Source organism: Xiphophorus maculatus, chromosome 9 (assembly GCF_002775205.1).
Source record: "Xiphophorus maculatus strain JP 163 A chromosome 9, X_maculatus-5.0-male, whole genome shotgun sequence".
NCBI classification, from domain to species: domain Eukaryota; kingdom Metazoa; phylum Chordata; class Actinopteri; order Cyprinodontiformes; family Poeciliidae; genus Xiphophorus; species Xiphophorus maculatus.
In genome coordinates, this window is record NC_036451.1 from 18,918,351 (window position 1) to 18,940,305 (window position 21,955).

Sequence of the window (21,955 nt, forward strand, 5' to 3'; positions counted from 1 at the left end):
TCATTAAGACTTCAAAAATATTCATTTTATGATATGGTTATAATCCGTTTAAGATTTCTTGTGTTTAATTAAGATTCAACACAATTAAAAAGGATCTCAATAGAAATCTCAAGGATTTCCATTGAGATCCTTTGTTTTGTTTGAACTGAATCTAAACATGTTACTTTCCTGTGTGTGTGTGTGTGTGTGTGTGTGTGTGATTGCAGGGATATTACCCCTCCAATAAGCCTGGAGTTGAGCCTCGGCGTCCTTGTCGTCCAATAAACATCACTCCCTGGTTGCATCTCTCCAGCGTCAAAAACGGAGTCACCATTACCTGGGGGAACTTTGGCAAGGTCAGGCTCAGATGCTGCAATACTTAGTTGCATGTCGGAGCAGCAGGAGAGCAAATCTAAGAGAATCCACCAAGGCATGCTGGGACTCGTAGGTTTTTAAGTGTTTCATAGGTTAAAGTGAGCCTGGTTTCATAAAACTCTTCAGATGTGTGGATGAGAACTACTGCAGAGGCTGAAACAGAATAATATAAAAAAAAAAGAATTTGTATTTGAAAAAAAAAAAATAATAATGTGTTGATAATTGGTTAAAAGCTTAAATAGAATTTTAGAGAGGGGAAAAAAAATCCAAATCAGTCTTTGGGTTTTACAGTCTTCTGTGAAATCTTTTTTGGTGTACTTTGTATTACTTTCTTAAGTTTATGCTGGTATCAAAGTATCTATTGGAGAACCTGGAAAATGTGACTAACTTTCGCGCTTTAGTTAAACAAAATGGCAACAACTTCATCTAATCTATAACTTTCAAATCCATTTCCCCTCTTAAGTGGAATAAATAGTGAAACTGCTCCATTAACTTCAGACTGCCTTGTTTTGTTTAAAAGCCGCCGACCATTTTGTTTTGGTCCTAAACCTTTGATTGCACAACCCGCTCAGTAAGCCTGAGTACAGAGTTTTGTTTTCCCAGAAGAGGAGCTTCTGAGCAGTTTCTACAGATTATACTGCAGGCTTTTGGTGTTTGTTTTTCTGCACTAGTGGAATGTGCTAGTTGGATTCTTTTTTTACTTTTTTTTTTTTTTACAATTTCCCTAATATTATGATTTAGAATCATATGCACAAGAATATGGAAAAGTAAAAACATGCTTCCAAAAATAAAACTCCTCTTGTCTCAATCTGTGTAGTTGTTGATTAAATCTTGACAGCTCAGGTTGTAAATCTGTCTTTCCAGCGTTACTCTGTGGCGGTGTACTTAGTGAGGGTCTTCACAGCAGCAGACCTCTTCAACCGGCTGAAGCTCTGCTCAGTTGAGAGTGCGGAACGCTGTCGTGAACGCAGTAAGTCAAGATTTCAGAAAAAATAACTGTGATCATCATCATCATCACCTCGGTTTTTTTTTTTAAATACCCTCTCACCCCCCTTGCTGCATTTCAAATATATTTCTACTATTTACCACCAGTCCAAGATAAGCTTCGCTTTGATCCAGAGAGTGAAATTGCAACCACAGGCCTCAGAGTTTCTTTAATCTGTCCAGTAAGTACAACAACAAAATAAAATCTCACGTGTTTTGAGAGTTTTAGATTTCAAAAGATTGTTTAATTTGCAACACCTCCCAACCCCCCACCCCAATCATCTTCTCGTCCCAGCTGGTGAAGATGCGGCTCGGTGTGCCATGCCGACTTTTAACCTGCGCCCATCTTCAGTGTTTCGACGCGGTTTTCTTCCTGCAGATGAATGAGAAGAAGCCCACATGGACTTGCCCCGTGTGCGACAAACCTGCTCCATTTGAACTGCTTACAATCGATGGGTAGGAGACTTTCCTCTCTAGCCTAATCTCCTTTTTCTCTGTCAATGTACCAACATTTAGACCTCTCTGTGTTAAATTCACTCTGTTGTTGTTATTTTAGACCCCTCTGTGTTAAATTCACTCTGTTGTTGTTATTTTAGACCCCTCTGTGTTAAATTCACTCTGTTGTTGTTATTAAAATCTGCAGTTTCACTTATTTCCTGTTTATACCAACTGAACAGGAGTGTTCAGTTTTCCTGCGTCAGAAAATTACAGTAGATTTATTGAAATCTTGTCAGGCTCACTGCGTGTGATTTCTTATAAGTTTAGATCACCTAAACCAGGGGTTTGTAACCAGAGAGTCTTATGCCACTTAATTTAGGCAGTTAATTTCAAACAGAAATAAAATAGAAATTAAATGCTTTGATCAAGAATGCAATTCCTTTATGGTTCTATGCAACAAAATGACTTACTACAAGGATTTTCTTTCCACTTCTTCTCTGCAAACTGTGCACTTTGCTTTTTAAGGAGGTTATTTTTCCTCAGTCGCCATAATTATAAAAGGATGTTATTAGACTCCTTAAGCTCTTGTACAACCCTTTTTTCTTTGTTCTTTAAAAATGGAACAAAAAATTAAATTAATTAATTGCATAGTTTAACAAGGTTCTATATTGCATATATTTCGTAAAGCTTAATAGCAAGCCTCCCTCATTGTATTGCCCTTAGATCTTAATACAACCTCTGACAACAATTATTTGTAATGATAAGTTCAAACAACTGGGGCAGTAAATGTCTCCGTCTGTGTTGTAGTCAGGGAGACAGCGAAAAGAAGGAGCAACAAACATTTTAGCTTGTGAATGATTCCTTTTAGGATTCTTGTTTAGCTGCCAATTCTGCTGGTGGGCTGTGTTGTTGTTTTTCCTCATTTTTAACGACTTTATTTTGGAAAGAAAAACATTTGTAGGTATGGTGGAAAAAGTAACATCCTGGTTGCGAGAATTAGCTAATATTGTACGAAGAAATTATTTGGCGTGTTGGGATGAATGCAGAGGAGATCAGTTGGCACTACAGTCATATCAATCCAGCAGTAGTGTTTCCAAATTCTTCCAAAATTTTAAATGTCAAGGTATCAATTTAATGCAAGATGATAGAAAAGAATAAGCACAGTTTGAAGTCCTCTACAGTTTTTGGGCGTGTAATGTCCTGCAGGGTCCCGACTCCAAACTCTGTGGCATTCCTTTAATTTCTCAAAGACTGAAGGCATTGTGCTACATGTTGGCTGTGAGGTGTATTTGGATTCTTTAGAAGAAAGCTAGTGTGGAAAGTCCCTAACTTTTAACTTCTCTATAAAAAAATTTTTCAACCTCAGGTCTGACAGTTTTCACTGTTGAAATTTCCCGTCAGCAGATAAATTGATTAGATTTATTGTAGCTTGTTTTTATGGTAGGATGGTTAGATTTTTAAATGCTTGCTGAATATACAGAGGCAGAAGATTTGAACCTTGGTGCCTTGATGTGAGTTGGAGGTTTTTTTTTCTGTTTCGTACGTTGTGTGTTTTCTTTTTTTTTCTTTTCTTTTTTAATGCTTTATGCGGTCCCTCAAACCTGCGGCGTATGTTTTAGGTTATTATCCGAGATTCTCAAAGAGACGAGTGAAGACATCGAGGAGATCGAGTACCTAACAGACGGTTCCTGGCGACCAATCAGAGATGAGAAGGAAAAGGACAGGGAAAGGGAACGAAGCAACACACCAGAGTACCCTGTTGTTGATATATGTACGTAACTTTGTATTGATTTATAATATAAAATCTCAACAAAATGAATTGAAGTCTGTTTTCTTTTTTGTTTTGTATAACATGGGGATTTTTTCTTCAGGCATTCCTGAAGCAAACGGACATTCGCCGGCCCACAGCAGCACCAGTCTGTCGGGTCGGTCCGGAAGCGGTTCCGTGGGGACGTCCGCAGCCGCGGGGGGACCTGCGGCGGCGCCGGGCGGAGGAGTGGTGGTAGATCTGACTCTGGACTCCTCCTCTGAGGAGGAAGGGGGCGGGGCCGGGGGGGACAGCGACGACACAGAGGACAGCAATGACAGCCCCGCCCCCAAAAGGGGGCGGTACAACTACGACAAGGACCTGGTCACCGCATACTGACCCTGCAGCTCTGTCCCTCCTCACAGACTGACACGCGGAGACAGAGAGGCGGGCAAGGCGGCGGGCGGGGCTTAAAATGTGAGGACAGGCACACGGTAACCCTCTAGATGCACCGACGCTCTCATCTCCCGAGCATCAGAGCCTTTTTAGCAGCTCTAGTTCGATTTCAGACGAAGCAAACACACACTCAAACTTGTTCTGTCAGTGACTCTTCAGCTTGCAGTGAGCAGGAGTCCCGTTTGTTCTGCACATCTGTGGAAGCAACTCCATTTGCCCCGGCTCCACCCTGCAGCGAGTATCCGTACATTCCAGCCTCTACTACAGACACCGACTGGACCGAGCACCCCACCTCCACCTCCATCTGTTTTCCCTCTCTCTTTTCAGACTCCTCCCTTCTCACAATCTCTTTGTATAGACTCCAAATTACTGGCTCTTTTAGCCATGGGCGTTCAATGTTTGCATCTGGTTTTTGTCACATTGCTTAGGAACTGGCAATTTGAAAACAGAGGCTGCTCTGTAGCTTTTTGGATGAAAAACAAACAAAATAAGGCATGAAATGTTTGAAGAACAAGGCAACAATCTTTTGAGAACCCTGGGAATCTTTTGACAGCTTGATTTAAAGCTTGAGCTCTCACTCTCAGCAATTCATCCATTTTGGATACGTCTTCAGCTTTCAATTTTTAGTGTCCTAAAGAGAACCTACCTCAGTCATTTAACACTTAGAAGATTGGCCCGGAAGTTGGTTTGAAAGAAGTGGGTGAATGAGAATTTCTGAATCCAATTTTACACTGGAGTTTTTTTTTTTTTTCTTGCCTTATTCTTTTTTTTTTTTCCATTTCCCTTGTTTCATGCAGTTGTGTTCCCTGTGCAGCAACAAAGAAACCCAGTTGAAAAGTAGTAGGTGTGTGAATTACCAGCTTCTGAACGAAGCAAAGACTTAACACCTCTCTGCAAAAATAAACGGCTACTATTAGGCTTTTGTTGAAATAAGTTATTACACGGGCAGGCTATACATCAAAATTACTGTACTGGTACTGGCCCAAAGCAGAAATGGTTGCTGGCTGGAGCTGGTTATGGAGTTTTGGTGCCTTTTTTTTAAGTATTGGAAATTTGAGTTCAGCATTTGAAGGTTATCTGAGGATGTCACGAAGTGAGGTTTCAGTTTCGTGCGTTTATTTTTTGGTTGATTCATACTGAAGGTTTTGAATCAAACAAATGACCAGAACAGGCTGTTGAAGTGCTGATGCCATTTTGGGGTTGGAATTATTTATTTGTTTATATGTTTTTATTATTTTTTATTTTGCAGTTGTTCCTGGTTAGTTGCACAACATCTAGCTTCAGCTGTTACTTGCAATGGCATCTCCACTTGCATGGGATTTTGCTGTTTGCAACTAAATACCTTCAAGGTTGGTGGCTCTACTTCTTTAGGTATAGAAGACTAGCTGGATCAAAGATTCAAGGCTTTCAGTGCATTTGTTGCTGCATAAAATCCTCACCTACCTGACCAGGTAAGAAAGGGTCCTTTTTGAAACTGACAGCGGCTTTCTACTGCACCAACTCTCTCTCTTCCTCTCTTTCTGTGTCTCTCACTCTCAGGCTCTTAGCATTCTAGATGAGGTTTTATCTATTAGCTGGAGTAAAATCAGATCTTATTTGCTGCATTCTCAAGACTCTAATATATCCTCTGCACCTGCACTAGTGTAAATATTTGATGTCTGCCTCCCAGATAAAGATGCTCAGTCTACAAATGCAGGCTTCAGATATATTTCATGTATAAAGATGTTGCTAGAGATCTGCGTTCATGTAACGTGTTCAGATGTTTTTCTTCGTTTGAAAGGCTCTTTGGTGTGGCAAGTATTAAACAGGGTCTTTTGAACCAGTTCTCACATACTATCACTTTAGTAATCCAGTAAAGGAGGCTTCAGCAGCTGCAGTCCTGCTTCACTGTGTCTGTTTGGTTCAGCTAGGTCCAGTTCTGCAGGGTGTGCTTTCCGAGTTTCTGTTTTAACAGATTGGTTTTATTTTCCCTCGCTCAGGTTCACAGTGATTTACACAATGATTCGGGGTGTGTCTGGTGAACGGAATTACTTTAGATGGTCTCGTCTTCCTTGTTTCCCTCTGTACCTTAACAGCATATGACATGGATATGAAGGGGGAATCGTTTTGTGAGCCACCAAAAACCAATGCCTGCAAAACTGAACAGGATAAATCCATAATGGTCACTTTGAGGCAAAATGGAGAAATCTTAAAACCGGTCTTTAACTTAGAAGCTGTCAGTAATTTATGCACACATACATTTTTTTTTTTATTGTTGCTGTGAGGGGATCTCTGACTTCTTGTGGGCTTCTGGTCAAAGATGAGGTGGTGCGGGTTGCTACTGTGGAACTGAGCCACTGAGTGTTTGCATTTAGTTTGAAAGCTAGAAACAACTAAGGCTCTTTTTTGTTTTTTTTCTTTGTAGTGACATCTATTCTTTTAAAAATTCATATGGTAGCACAGGCAGAGGCTTACAATCCATGATGTAAATGTTTTTTTTTATTTTATATATATGTTCCTATTAAGACAATAAAACTAAATAATATTTTATTAAGCCTTGATTTGCCTTCAGTTCTTCTAGGCAAGTAGACAATAAGAAGCTGAGTGCAGCACCACTGGACTCTTAATGCCACTGAGAACTGAGAGGACTGATTACGGTGGGTTTTGTTTTTCTCTGTACCAAATGCACAGATGTGGGGACACGTTTGTTGCCTGTCGAGGATGAAACTGTAAAATTGGAAACGATCGTATTCTAACAGCTGTTATTGATGTGTGGAATTAATTAAAATCAGTTCTTAAAAAAAAAGTGTCTGGTTTTCATTGTGAGATGTGCATGAGTGTATTTTTGATATCCATAACTAACGAGCGTTCGGTTCCTCCATACCTTTGTTCCTCTGTGCTCTTTGGTCTTTATAACCTCTGAGAACAGCTGCATTTATAGTGAAAATAATGTACATACCTGAGGTATTTTTTTATGTGTTTTTTTTTATTCTAAAGGTTAGGCAGTTATTTGGGATTTTGCTTTGTATTTAATTTCTTGCAAAATCAAGAACAAATTCTTGAAACGCTTTCCAGATGTTTGTAAATGTTGAAAACCATTTTCCAACACCATCATTGCCCCTCTGATAAGATAAGATAAGATAAATCTTTATTGTCATTGTCACAAGAACAACGAAATTTAAAAAGTGCCATCAAAGGAGTTTATATAGTCAGCAGTAATGTACTAACGTGTCCTTTCTTCTATGTTAGGCTCCATTATAACGCTATATTGTGTACGTAACCTTATATGCAATAGGCTTTTTAATAAGAAAAAAATGCTTTGCAAGACAGGCTGAATGTATTTATTAGATTAGTCTGAAAGGGAAAGGTGTTCAACATTACATCTTTTGGCATTTGTACTTTCCACAAGACCAATGTTTAAAAAAAAAAAAACACCTAAATTTTTAGTTTTACATTTTTAACATTGTCAATTCAGTTTCAATGTAAATACTTAATTTCCTGTTGTTGCCACGGGGTGGCAGTAGTGTGCCTTAACTGTTCCAACTAAGTGATGGGAATTCCGGCTCCTTTCCGCAATCCGACTACTTTGTGTCATGCCACTAACGAGTCCTCTTTAGGGGCTTTTTTTCAGACTGTCCTACGTGATGTTGAAAACTACTGCTTGTGCCTCGGATTCAGTAAAACGTTCAGATTAGAACATTTGACCAAAATCGCGTTTGTCCAAAATAACAGCTTGCGTGTTAAAATAGCTATCAATATATCTAGCTGGGACCTTGGTTCCTCTACCAGTGTCTCATCCAGAAAGGCCACAGTGGAACACAGAACAACATCTAAAGAGCTGCAGGCCTCACTTTCCTCCATTAAGGTGAGGTTCACAATTCGACAGTAAGAGACTCCATGGGGGAGATCCCAGACCAAAACCACTGCTAACCATCAAGAACACCAAGGCCCGTCTCATGGTTCCTAAACGCACACAAAAAAATATTTGGTGATCCTTCTTCAGTGGACAGATGAGACCAAAGCAAAACTTTTTGTCTGCATCTGTTTTATGACTAATAGTATTTAAGGAAAAGAACATTATACCAATGTTGGTATGAACCTCTGTGGCTGTTTCACTGGATAGGGCCTTGGGTGACTTGAAGCCTTGAATTCTGTTATCTGGCAGAAAATGCTAAAGGAAATGATTGCATAAACATCAACGTCTGACCTTCAACTCAAGCCCATTTGTGTTATGCAGCAGGACAGTGATCCAATAGCCATTTAAATGGCAGGAAAAACACACACAAAAAAGAAAATGTTTTGGAGAGCCTGTGGGTGTACCTTAAACATAATGCTTGAAACCCCTCCTCTACAAAGAGAAGTGGGCCAAGAATTCATCCATGGTGTTGTGAAAGCTCATGTCCAGTCATTGTACATGGTTGATGGAAGTTGTTGCCACAAAGAGCGCCATAACCAGTTACTAGGTTTAAGGGAGCAGGTTGGTTTAAAAGCTTTTGATTGGCCTACATGCCCTTTAATCTCTATAGATGCCTTGTTTGTCTGAGATCTGTAACAAGCTGACAGCATATCGCTGAAACACATCCTATTTTTGCAGCAAAAATATGGTTATCCATATTTTTAGAATAACTTAGTTCCCCTAATGAATTAAGTAATTTTAAAACAGCATTTTGTTTTTACTCAGGTTATGTGATATTATGTTTGTAAATCCTTATAACGGAATGCCACTTGTCATAACTAAGTGCAGTGAGATTTAACTATGGTATGTGCATGTCTTGGTCTTTTACATGATTCAGAATTACCTAATTTTGTACAGTCCCTGCTTCTGGACTGACTTAACCCTCTTGTTATGTTGCAGGTCAAATTGACCCATTTTAAAGTTTTTTTTTGTTTTTTTGTTTTTTTAAATAGTTGGAAATATTTTTTTCATAAAACTTTTTTTATTTGTCTTAATAGGTGCACTCTACATATAAATTGAAAATTTATATTTTCACATTTGCAACCCCCCTCCCTGCGTCTACTTTATACATAGATACTGCTCGGGTCAATTTGACCCGGCAGTCAAGTTTTATGTTTTTATGTGTATGTTTTTTTTTTTTTTTTGTTTGATATTTGAACAGTAAGGAGAAGTCATGTCGCTCTTTAGAAAAAGAGCTGGCACGAAAGAACTGGCTTTCATCGTTCAAGCCAAGGAGCTGGCATTTCGAATCGGCTCGTTCACGAGCGACACACAACCACTACATTAAACGCTTTACAAAGCACAGAAACGAGTGAACGTGGTTTGTAGATTGTTCAATCAGTTGATCGTGAGCGTCAAAAGCTGCACACGTCCGTCCAAATCTACCACGGGGGGGGGGGGGGGTTTCTCGCATGTTCTTTGAACTTGTCTGACAGGATGTTCGCGCTATTTATGCGGGACTCTCCCAGTGGGTGTCTCAAACACGCCGAGGTCTGATGCTGCAGGCGACTCACTGCTGCTGCTTCCTGTATTGAGGCACCAGCGGTCAGCGCGTTGAGCAACGTTTCAGAGCCCCGCACCCCCGAGTTTAAACACCGAGGGAGTACTGCCGGAGACCCCGGGGTGTCCGTATCCTACTGTGGTTGGACGGAAGCTCAGAGAGGAGGACTGCTGCTCATTTCGGCTCAGACGCGGAGCACGATTTTGACTGGAACTGGTGCTAGCTAGTAGCGGCTAGGTGGCTAATGGCTAATAGCAGCAGGTAGATTATAGACAAGAAGCCGAAGAAAACAAAACCTGTCACATTTCAAACCTATAGATGAGACCGAAAACCAGCCGACCTTTGAAGGGCATATCGGTATGACACGGTTTACCAATTTAGCGAACTGACATGCTGCGAAAAGTGCATTAACTCTGCTAACGTTAACTAGCCAAGTCACTAGCCACTTAGAGCGAATCCTGTTGCTTCCCCCCCCCAGGTAGATCTCTGATTAGGGGCAAGTTTAGATCAGCCGCTGCCGGCCTCGTTGCATTATAGTATTTTAGTGAGAACGTCGTTTAGTTTAGTTAAAATAGAAATGGCTCCTAAAAGAAGACCCGTTCCACTGAACATTACGCCCATTGGGGAGGGACAGGCCACCTCCAACACCATCGATGCTGCATCTGAGTAAGTACATTTATGTTAAATTTAAATCAACTCTGATGGCGAGCAAATGCTACTTACTCCTCTTATTATATGACACTTTTCTACATTTCTGTTGATGCTTGATTCATTTGTATTGGGGTAGCAATGTAAAATCACCTAAATTTATGCTGCTATATAGATAAATTGTGGAATCATGTTTTTGTTTTGAGTTTTCCAGTTTTTAATTGCAGAGTTGCTGTAAAACAATCCAGTTTCCATGCAGTTCCCTTTAAAAGAAATGCATTTTCTCTAGAATAGTACTTCGTGCATGAACTGTTATCCTTCCTGCTTGCATGTTCTCCACAAAGAGCCAACCTTGAGGCCTTACAGAAGAAACTGGGTGAGCTGGACCTCGACGAACAACAGAGGAAACGCCTGGAGGCCTTCCTCACCCAGAAGGCTCAGGTTGGTGAGCTGAAGGATGAAGATTTTGACCCAATATGCGAGTTGGGGGCTGGAAACGGAGGAGTGGTCAACAAGGTCCAACACAAACCTTCTCGTTTGGTCATGGCTCGAAAGGTGAATGCTGAAGATTTTATTTACATTTTTTTTTGCATCAGGTGAAGCAGAGATGTTGTTTTTTTCTGTTTATTATTATTTTTTTCTTCCCCGTTCTTTCATGGTTCGACAGTTTTCGAGTTGAGTTCAATAAGAATCAGATAAAGCTGCTTTGACACGTACATAGTGATAATCACTTTCTCCATTTTGGTTTTTGTGTTTTGTTTTGTTTTTATGTTGGGCTCAAATCTACTACCACAATCAAAGAATGTTCAACCTTAGGAAAAATAGGTCTGAGGTCAAATGTCAATGAGAATATGGAAATGTTATCTACTGACCTTTGTGCAGCAGCATTTCTAATAACTTTTAGAATTTAACTGTTCAGCTGAATAGCCTACCACGTAAATCTTAAATGGTATTGTTCTGAGTAAATGATTTGGAAATTATGCGAAGGATCTGAGTTGGGTTACTTGCCAACAGTGCCTCACTTTCATAAAATATTGGAAACTAGGTTAAGTTAAATTGATAAACCGAAGTTTGTGGAGGTTCACAGTTGTTGTTTTTTTATTTCAATAATCTTAAGTGTTAATATTTAAGTCTGAAATCCTCAAATTTTCCATGCAAGATCTATGACCACATTTAGTTGCGCTACAAATGTGTAGGTCTGTTTGCTCAACACTTCTAGTAAATAAATCTGATTTATTTCAGATATTCAAACTACCCAGCAAACGTTTGAAAGAGTTTTGCTGCTAAAATTAACCTTTTGTATTTAAGTCAATAAAAATCAAAACAAGCTTTGATTTTTATTAATCAAAGCAAGCTAAATACTTGCTGGTAATTATCCACTACCAGCTCCTTCATTATTAAAATGTTTTGTATAAGACACCAGCTTTAGTTGCTAAAGCTGTATTTTTCTCACTAAGGTAAAATAGAAGCTATTTGGCAAGTAAGCTAACAAGTGGAATTAAGCATGTTTTTTTTGTTTTTTTTTTGTAAATCATGTATGCCACAAATTTAAATCACAATGATCTTTAATAAGTGTTGAATTTGAACCTGCAGCGGCCCTCGTTCAGATTCTGAAGCTGCAGCTCTGGCATGCTCAAGCTTGAGGGCTGTTTTAACTTGTCGGTATAATTTCCAAGAAAAAGTTCAGAACCGTTTGGTAGCAACTTGAAAGGGTATTATTGCGTTTTTAATTTCGGCACGGCATTCCAGTTGTATGAGAAGTGATCCGTGTCTTTTCGGGTCGTTAAATCTGCATAGTGTTATAGTTTAAGTCGACTTCTCCTCAGTCTGTTAACAGCAAAGGCTGTTACTTCAACATCAGCAGAAGCTTTCAACTTCTCTATCCCCAGTTAATTCACCTGGAAATCAAGCCCGCCATCAGAAACCAGATCATCCGAGAGCTGCAGGTGCTGCATGAGTGCAACTCTCCCTACATCGTGGGCTTCTACGGAGCTTTTTACAGTGATGGAGAGATCAGCATCTGCATGGAGCACATGGTGAGAGACTCTTACTGATGGTTGTCTCCTGAGCTTGTTGAATGAACGAACGCCTTTAATCTTATCAACATGTCAAAGTGAAGCCATATTGAGTTTGGTCTCTTTGCGTAATGTCCCGTATAATATTGTCGTCTTGTCAACGACAAAGTGGAGTTACTGTTATGCAGTTTAAATATTTGTCCATTTTGTTTTCACACAATCACAAATCGATCGATTTGTGATTTTCTCAACACACTCATCACATCACAAATCGATCGATTTGTGATTGGTTTTATGTTAATTTTCTTGATGCAAAATAAACTGGAGGTGAACAAAAGTAGACAGGATTAACAAAAGTGTAGTCTTTCTTCTGTCGAGTCAAGTTGTAAATTTTAGAAACTTTGGACGATTACCAATTATTATGAGAAAAACATGATTAGTGTGTTGAGAAAACACTGGAGGGCGAGTTTGAGTTCCTCCGGAAAGCTGATCATGTGTCAAAGTTAATTCATGTTTAAGTTTGCATATACTTTAAATGTGTCTAAACAATGTGACCTAATCTGTGTTTCCTAAAACAAAAAAAGCACCAGACCAGGGCTGAAATCATTAATTGGGATGAATCTATTATTGAAATAATCTTCAACTAATTTAGTAATTGATTAATTAACTGGAGTATACAAACTCTAAAAACAAGGGTATTTGCTGGAAGATTAATACACTCGGTGCAATAAATAAAACAAAACTGTACAAAAAATATATATATTTTGCATTTAAGATTTTAAAAAAAATCTAGCACCTGTTGCTGTCCAATTATTAAATGTTAAGTTGAGCAGAAAGGACTGAACTTATCACATGATGTTAAAATTATTTTTTTTAGTTGCAGATTCATCCTTTGCTACAAATGATCAAATGCTATTGTTGCGTTTTGGAATATAATTATTTTTCTTATTTAAAAAAGGAATTTAATAATGTATTTGCATGCTGTAATGCATTTCTAATATTATACTAAAAAGGGTTAAGTGAGAAATTAGCAGACTGTGCCTTCTTTTTTATCCAATTAATTAGCAGAACAATCGATTATTAAAATAATCATTAGTGGCAGCCAGACTGGCCATTTAGATATGCCCCTTATTAAATCAGTTCATTCTTTTGATTAATGGGAAACAGAGGTAGGTTTACATGCATGTTTGTAGAAGTGATTTTTTTTTTTTTTACTTTGTCTAAATATAAATGTTTTCTCAACAGGATGGTGGATCATTGGACCAGGTTCTTAAGGAAGCCAGAAGAATCCCTGAAGAAATCCTGGGAAAAGTTAGCATAGCTGTATGTATTGTATTTGGATTCCTTTTCTTTTGCAAATTTTTATGCATGACCATTATACTTTTAAGTTTTTAACTTGCCAGTACTGAACATCAACATTCAGTGAATTAAAACTTTTGCGGGATGTTTATTCCGCCTATCTGCAGTTCCCAGATTTTACTGTGGAATGTGACTCAAAATTACTCGAACCCACCTATTCACAGATTTTTAAAATGTATTTTTTATGCTTTTTTTTTGATCATTTGGAGCTAAATTTAAAATTGATCGATGGGTTCTTTGCTTTCGTTTGTACATTCTTCACCAAGACTGTCTCAAATCGTTCCGAACAGCCTTGAACTTGATCCTGAGCGGATATCTGGGAAGAGATCGGGACATCTTAATTCTCTCTGCAAAAGAAATATGTTGCAAATATATGCTTTAATAGTGCTTAATCTCTTACTTACAGGTGTTAAGGGGATTAGCTTATCTGCGAGAGAAGCATCAGATCATGCACAGAGGTAAAGACACACCCTTCGGTTTAACAGCAGAATGACAACATTTGATTATGAAGACTGATTAGAGACTGCCACAGTCAGACTGTTTTCACAATAACAAATTTTGCTTCATTTAGAAAACTGTCAGCAATTACTAAGCATGCATTGGTCTCAAACCGACCGTCATTTACTTATGGTGCTTTCTGGGCCGCAGATTTGGTTAACTTTTAAAATCTTAGCAGTCCAGAATGTCAGAGTATCTTTCAAGGCTTCTTTCTTTTTTGAGAAGTGAAGTTGTTGCACCATAGCACACTTGTCATTGCAAAAGTTAGAGGAAGCTCAATGAGCGACAACTAAAACAGGAGACAATGCTTGATGTGCAGTTGTAAGGACATAAATAATTGATGAAGGCATGAAATGCATAATTATTTAGCTGTGCTATTTGTGTACAAAACAGGGTTTCTGCGGATTCTCAGTGTTATGTTTAATCGTTGAATTTCAGCCTTTAAAGACCAATTATTCTGTGATTTTTCTGTAGATTTTAATTACGTTCAGTAACTTGCTAAAATTTGTGCAATATGCTGTTTTTATTGCTTATTTCATTCATTTTATTCGTCTTTGTTTTAAGAAATTGCTTTATTCCCAGTTTTGTCTGAACAGTTCAAGCTATGTTGCCATTTGACATAACTACAAACATAAATGGTCAAAGTGTTTTTGTGACTTTATCTACTGCTGTCTTTTTTTCCTTTTGTTTTTTTTCCCTCCTTCTTCATGGGAAAGTATATTTCCTACACACTGTTGGAGGGAATTGGTGTGTAGTTGCTGGAATCCACTTGAGTCTTGAGCCAAAACACTCCAAGTTCAGTTAACAAAATTATTTTTACTTGGATAACCTGCCAAGTAAGTTTATTTAATTTTAAAATGCAATCGTACTAAAAGGATTAATCTACTGAAAATTGCAGTAACCCTGCAAGAAGTGTTTTTATAGCTATTTATTTACACGAAGAGTAGTCCCTAATATAATCAAATGTCCAGTCTAGACTTGATACCTGAAAACCAGATGATGTCAAAAAACCAACACAAAACTTTGAGCTTCTGATACAAACGTCTGTAAAGATTACTAAGAAGTAGGGTTGGGCAATTATCATATCGTTATTGTGATAAGAATTTTGATTTATTTTTAAATCAGATACGACAACACTCAAAAAATCAATGTCTTCTAAACACAATTGTCAGGTTGGACGACTAAGGCTTCTGAGCGTTCACCGGTTGTGTAGTAAACATTTGTTGATCATATCGTTAAAGATATGATCATATCGTTAAAGATATGATCTGACGGATATGGTTTTGTTTCCATGGAAGAGCCTCAACATGAGACAGGACCAGTTGGAACATTGTAACTGTATACACCAGCTTGTCTGGGTCCACTCTTCCTCCAGCTTGTTTAGATTTGTCGGAAACATGCATTCCTTACATGTTCACTGGTAATACACAGTTCAGCATCTGTGTTGATTCAACCTTCTGCACAGCTTTTAAAAACCTCTTCATTTCCATCCATCATCTCAAGTTGCCTTTATTAGATGATAAGGCCTTTTCTCTTTTTTGGCGGATGTTGGATTCTTTGTCCATTTTTCTTCCAAGAACAACAGATTTTTAAGTCGGGATTCTGACGTAAGGTTGAAGCTTACCGAACAATTATTATTTTATTTTTTTTACATGCAGAAAATAGAGGACTGCATCATTTGCATGTATTGGTAATAATTATCTGCAAAACAAATGGCAAATCCCACTGTTTTAACAGCTTGCTGTTTGCACACTCAAGTTTAACTACAAAAACACAAAATCTTATCAAGTATTTTTGGTCTAGTTTGTAGTGCAAATATCTTATTACACTTGCAACAAGACAAAACTAACTTATAGGTAACTTTTCAGCAAGACACAGGAGCTTGTTTTAAGCCAATAATTCTGTAATGTTGATCAAAAAGTACTAGTTATAAGCTAAATAATCTGCCAGAGAAACAAGACATTTTGCCCATATAAGTTAAAATGTCTTGTTTCTCTGGCACATTATTTCACATGTAATTAGTACTTTTCATCAAAATTAAGGAGTTGTTGACTTAGAATAAGCTCCTGCATCATGCTGAAAAGTTGTAAGTTTTGTCATAGTTTTGTCTTATTTCAAGTGGACCAAGCCATTTCGCACTAGGAACTAGACCAAAAATACTTGGTAAGATTTTTGTTTTTGCAGTGGTGACGCCCTTACCCGCTCCAAGCTGTGACTGAGACAACTCAAATGTAGCAAGACTTCACACAAATTGGAAAACAAAAGAAAACTCATCAGCTGACTTGAGTTTCCTTTTTTGCTGTTGTTTCTGCTTGTTTTTGGTCTTTGCTCAAACCACTTCTTTTTAATCATTTGCTGTGATTCCTGAACATATTTTCTTTTGTCACCCATTTTTTCTCCCTCCCCGTTCCTGTGGTCGGTGTCATTTCCTCGTAACACTCGGTCCTACTTAAATCTTTTGACAGAAGTTATCACAACTAGCACTCTTAATGATTTAAGATGGATTTTCTTTAAAAATCTGATATCCAGACGATTAACTCTGTTATTTTGGTGACAGAGACAAAGATTCAGACGAGGAAAAGTGTTTACACGCCGCTTAAATGTGTCCGAGATATTTAATACTCCCACCACTTTATAAAGTCTTATCTGGGAATGTGAGCAGTTTATGATCGATTTAGATTTATGATGTAAAATGAGGGCTGCTTCCACATTGCACCAGTGAGAAATCACGGCTGTCCTGTTATGAGTTTACGGGTAGAGGCGCATCAGGACTGCAGTGAAGTTTTCCTTCTGTCTTCAGGGTCGGTGGTACTCCAGGATGGAGTTGTCTATGAGCTCAGGCGGTAATTACAGCCTCTCGGATGTGATTAGAGAGCAGACGCGCCCTGTTGACCCTCCCTGCCTGTCTCCCTCCATCGTTCTCCTGCTCTTTCATGCCACCTCTTTCTCAGTCATTGCTCACATGTCCCATGCCCTCCGCTAAAAGGCACCATTATTTTGCAGGCTGTATTTCTGTGTAGACTTTTAACTGGGCTTGTGTGACGTTTGTTGTGAAGGTTGAGCCATATGCCGCTCAACTGGCCAACCTGCTAATTTGTTTTGTGTGTGTGTGTCAAGAGGATTTTCACTTGTTTTGTTTTCTCTCCCATCAGAAACCACTGCTTATGCACAATACCAGTGTGCTCATGTACAGCTGCTCCTTTCCATGAACCTTTCCACTTCTTGCATAAGAAAACCAAAAAAACTTTAATGTGTTTTATTTGGCATCATGTGATAGACCAACAGAAAGTAGTGTATACTTGTGAAGTGGAAGGAAACGTGTGTAAATGATCCTTAAATTTCATCCCTGACCTGAGTCAAAACATTGTAGGCCCACTGTTGACTGCAGTTACAGATGTTGCATCTAGCGACTGTTTCTTTCGTCTGTGTTCCTTATATGGCTTGTGGCAAACTTTAAACACTTCTTACGCATTTCATTCAATGATGCTACGCTCACAGATTTATGGAGTGCAAGACTAATAGTGTTCCTGTTAACAATTTCCTTTAGCTGAGCTGTTGATCTCTGTAGCTCTTCTAGAGTTATCATAGGCCTTAGCTACATCCTTGATTTCTGCTCTCCTTACCACAATTGCTCATTTAAGAGTCCAGTCATGGTTTAGTAAACCTGCGATAAGCCTGTGGCAATAAATCAATTATTCACATAATTTAAAACGAGTGATCATTTCAATTTCCACATTTTCTTTTTTCTTGTTTCTCTTTCTACCAAAGACTGAGTGACAAAAGACTTAAGTGTGGTGCATTGGTCTCAACCAGCCACTTTTTTTTTTTTTTTAAAGGGTAATATTGTTTACAGAAACTTTACTTCTGGGTAACCGAGCAGATGAGTAGATTTTGTTTTTAGAAAATGTTGAAAGCAGAATGACATTTTCCTTCTACTTGACAAGTATGTTGTACTTTGTGCTTCTCTATCACCCAAAACCTCAGGAAAGTAGGGGGAGGAGTTGAGGGGTATAAAAACTTTTGCGAGGCACTCGATGTACTTTGGGGGAAAAAAAACTGTCTAAAAGCTTTAAGGTGTTGTATAATATGACAGCAAAGCAGTAATCCATGTTTGCGTAAAAATTTTGTTTTTGGTGTATTGTGCGCAGCACTCGTCGTAACCCTGAATATGTAATGTAGATGTGTTTGTTTGTTTGTCTGTCCCTTCTGCCGCAGACGTGAAGCCCTCCAACATCCTGGTCAATTCCCGCGGGGAGATCAAGCTGTGTGACTTTGGTGTGAGCGGCCAGCTCATAGATTCCATGGCCAACTCCTTTGTTGGAACGCGCTCCTACATGTCGGTGAGTCAGCTCTGCACGCCTGCGCCCCCACCCCTTTTTTCCTCTGGCCCTATCCCCACTTTCCCTCTCCATTCCTCTCACATGGCTGTTGCTCAGCCAGACCCGCCCTCTGCCTTCCCCTCACTCCCCCCTTGCCAAGAGGCAAGGGCTGTGCCCAGGAAAAAGCTCGAACGAGTGCTTGCTCTTTCTTGTCCTCCTACCCCCTCAGTCTGAGATGCCTGGGGTCAAGCGTCCCAGTGTACTTGGAGTTTCCAAGCACAAAATTGTTCCAAAGCAGCATTATGGATGGTACAGGTCGTTGCCCTTTGGCTGTCATTTTCATCACACACCTGAGCTTGGACACACGTCCAACTCAAACATTGTAAAACTGTTTTCCCCTTCCTGCCAAACCCTCTCTCTTTGTCTTCTTTTCCAAATCACACCCCACCCATTCTTGCCTCTCTATGCCCTCAGCCTCCCCCCACCCCTCTTCTCCTCCGCTTCCTGCCTCTCCCCAGCCCCTTGCCCAACCCTCTTGCATTCCCCTGGCATCTTGGCTGTACCTGGTCCCTCTGACGTAGTTGTGCCTTTCTCGACAGCCGGAGAGACTGCAGGGCACCCACTACTCGGTTCAGTCTGACGTGTGGAGTATGGGCCTGTCCCTGGTGGAGCTGGCGATCGGCCGCTACCCTATACCCCCACCAGACGCCAGGGAACTGGAAGCCATCTTTGGACGCTCCATCATGGACGGGGCAGAGGGAGAGCCTCGCTCCAACATGGCTAGACCGAGACCACCGGGCAGGCCTGTGAGCGGTACGAAATCAAATATTTTTGTTTTTAAACTAAAGTTCTCATTGTGATTTTATACAAATCCCAAGAGGTCATAATCATTATTTTGGTTTCCTCCACAGGACATGGGATGGACAGTAGACCTGCCATGGCTATCTTTGAGCTTTTGGACTACATTGTGAATGAGGTCTGAAAAATAACTGATCGATTTAGCCGCTATATTATATTCTGTTCTTCTGATGATGATTTTTTTTTCCACAGCCACCGCCTAAGCTACCACAGGGTGTCTTCAGCAGTGACTTCCAGGACTTTGTGACAAAATGGTGAGTGTCAGAGAATGAGGAGTTCTATTTATTTGAACACTTGTGTATGGGTGGAAAATTGTCATTTGTTTCTAATTAAATTTTTCCACATGGTGACTGAAAATGTTGCATTACGTAGATAGTCTGGCAATGTGGTGCCTTGTAAAAGTTGTTGTACCCCTTACAATTATTCATATTTTTGTCACTTTACAGCCAGAAACTTCAATTTTGAGGTCTTGCCACAGATTGTCAAGTAGATTTATGTCTGGAATTTGACTTGGTTGTTTTAACGCACAAGCACAGTTGACCTAAACCATTCCACATTACGCACACAAGTTGACCTAAGTCATTCCACATTACGCACACAAGTTGACCTAAATCATTCCATTGTGGATCTGGCTGTATGTCTGGACTAATCCTGTTTGAAAGTGAACAATCTTATCAGTCTAGAGTAATTTACAGCTACTAACAGGGGTTTTTTTTTCCAAGATGATTGTGTAGTTACCTCCATCCAAGGATAGATATGCAATATGAATAAGTATTGTTCTGCCAACAGATTGGTCCACCTGTAGATTTCTGCAGTTCTTACAGTTACCATGGTTTCCTGACCTGCTTATCATTTAGTGTCAACTTCACAATTATGTACAACGTTGTTGGTCTATTTCTTAACCTTTTAAGGTCGACGCCCGCCCTGTGGCGGGCATGAGGTCATGTTTCTGTGTGTGTTTTTTGCTCCAATGTGATAATAAATTTTGTCAAAATGAAACAAACACTGTAAAATCACAAAGTTTAGGATGTTCTGAAAATAATGATACCAAACAAGGTAAGGTAAATAGTTTTTATGGTGAAAATATAAGGGTATATTCAAAATTAGACCAAAACGGCCATTTAGACCCAAGACTCCAAAGGGTTAATAGAAATAGACGGCAATAAAATCACAATAAAATACAACGTTTGTGGTTGTCATGGGAGGAAAATGTGAAAGGGTTCAATGGCTGTGGGGAATTTTGGTGCAAAACATGAACATTTATAAATGTCAACATTCTTTTGTATCTGCAGCTTGATTAAAAACCCAGCCGAGAGGGCAGACCTGAAGATGTTGATGGTGCGTACGCAATCTTTGCTAACCTGTTCTTTTTGATCTCTGGGTAAGAGTAAATGTTGCAAACCAAAGTTTCTCTTTGCTTTCAGAATCACACGTTTATCAAGCGATCGGAAGTGGAGGAAGTGGACTTTGCCGGATGGTTGTGCAAAACCATGAACCTCCACCAGCCCAGTACTCCCACTCGCACCACCGAGTGATCAAGCAACCTCCACACAAAAGAAAAAAAAAAACCTTGTCTGTCCCTGATCTGACACATTTCTGGGGTCTCTCTGCATTCATGTACACAATCCACCACACATGCTGGCACTTTTCTTCTTTTTGGCCATCTCGCTCTTGGCTAAAACATTTGTAGCTTCCCTTTGTTTATTTCGTCAACAGCAGCAGAGCCTGTTGAGTCATTATTGTACTGTAAGACCACAGCTTCACCATGGCGGTGTCGAGATCAGCCTCAGTTCACGTTTTCACACCGCTGCAGAGGATGTAAAGCACTGAAGGGCTGCCGTAGTGTCATCAGATTTCCCAGTAACAAACTTCTTTTGTATTGTTGAATATTCTGTATTAATCTTTTCTATGGTGGCTTGTGGGGCTGTATTTTATTAACCTGCTGTAAAAGAAGGAAACGTGTCGTACTGAAAGTTTAAAGGAAATATAACCTGCAATCATCTTGCAGACTTTATATTTGCTAATTGATGGGGAAATGCCTCAATTAGGGTTGCACCCCCACATTTAGTTACTAGTGGTTATTTTCTTTCAGATCTTGCAATCACCCCCAGTTTAATAATCAATGAGAGAGCAAAACGGGCACCCATGGGAGTCATTTTCACTTTTTGGCATGCAAGCAATCTTTTAAAGGATCATTTTGTGAACACTTTCCCAAACCAAAGAGGGTACTCATGACTACTTCTTTTGCTTCAGTGGCTGGTTGTCTTTAAATTCTTGAGCAGTAAATCAGTGTAATTGGGTAATCTCATTTCCTTTCAATAATTTACACTCCAACAGTGTGGAGTTTTTGGTTGTTTTTTTTTTTTTCTCCATTCATATTTCTTTTACACCTCTTGTACGTCTCACAAGGAAAGCTCCGGAAGCTTGGTATTTGCCAGGATGTCTATGTAGACATTACGAAAATTAGGACAAAGGTGTTTTCATGAGTTGATATAGCATGGTTTATCTTTCTAATGACTGTGTGTGTGTGTGCTTAAGATCATGACAGGGATGAGCTGACGTCTTTAATCAAGCCTCAGTTTCTGCTATGATGGTGCAAGTTTTCAATCGCAATGAATGATCTTTTTGTTTTCTTTTTTCGTCTTTATTGAATACCTTCTACCCAAAGTGTGTTTGGTTAATTTTCAACTGTACTGCTACATGTGACGCTCCAAGTTTCAACTTGGGACAAGACCTATTTAAAGCCTTGCTTGTGGAAAAGACTTGGGTTAAAATGCTACTTAAACACACACTTTTTTTTTCTTTTCTTGCAACTTTGGTTTAAAAACGGCACAAACGCAGCCT

At 39.3% G+C, this 21,955-nt stretch overlaps 2 protein-coding genes across 2 annotated transcripts in view; both read left to right on the forward strand.

Annotated features, from left to right (window-relative positions):
• The window catches only part of pias4 (protein inhibitor of activated STAT 4), an 11,493-nt gene extending 4,729 nt beyond the window's left edge, over positions 1-6,764 (forward strand). The window contains exons 6-11 of the mRNA XM_005795606.2: positions 207-335; positions 1,219-1,324; positions 1,447-1,520; positions 1,634-1,794; positions 3,396-3,547; positions 3,648-6,764. Of these exons, the coding sequence (XP_005795663.1) occupies positions 207-335; positions 1,219-1,324; positions 1,447-1,520; positions 1,634-1,794; positions 3,396-3,547; positions 3,648-3,922 (897 nt within the window). The 3' untranslated portion in view covers positions 3,923-6,764. The remainder of the gene's footprint in view (positions 1-206; positions 336-1,218; positions 1,325-1,446; positions 1,521-1,633; positions 1,795-3,395; positions 3,548-3,647) is intronic.
• Positions 6,765-9,991: 3,227 nt separating this feature from the next.
• Positions 9,992-21,855, forward strand: map2k2 (mitogen-activated protein kinase kinase 2). The gene is made up of 11 exons (XM_005795605.3): positions 9,992-10,080; positions 10,407-10,617; positions 11,952-12,098; positions 13,323-13,400; positions 13,843-13,894; positions 18,150-18,274; positions 18,853-19,066; positions 19,165-19,229; positions 19,304-19,365; positions 20,404-20,449; positions 20,536-21,855. The coding sequence occupies exons 1-11, from the start codon at positions 9,992-9,994 to the stop codon at positions 20,644-20,646; spliced, it is 1,200 nt and encodes a 399-aa protein (XP_005795662.1). The 3' UTR covers positions 20,647-21,855.
• Positions 21,856-21,955: the final 100 nt, after the last annotated feature.

What these genes read in the sequence shown, in the direction of transcription:
- map2k2 (XM_005795605.3), top strand. Translation starts at nt 9,992, where the DNA reads ATGGCTCCTAAAAGAAGACCCGTTCCACTGAACATTACGCCCATTGGG. An exon ending in ACCATCGATGCTGCATCTGA is followed by an intron (nt 10,081 to 10,406) that starts GTAAGTACATTT and finishes TTCTCCACAAAG; the next exon opens with AGCCAACCTTGAGGCCTTAC. An exon ending in GTTTGGTCATGGCTCGAAAG is followed by an intron (nt 10,618 to 11,951) that starts GTGAATGCTGAA and finishes CTCTATCCCCAG; the next exon opens with TTAATTCACCTGGAAATCAA.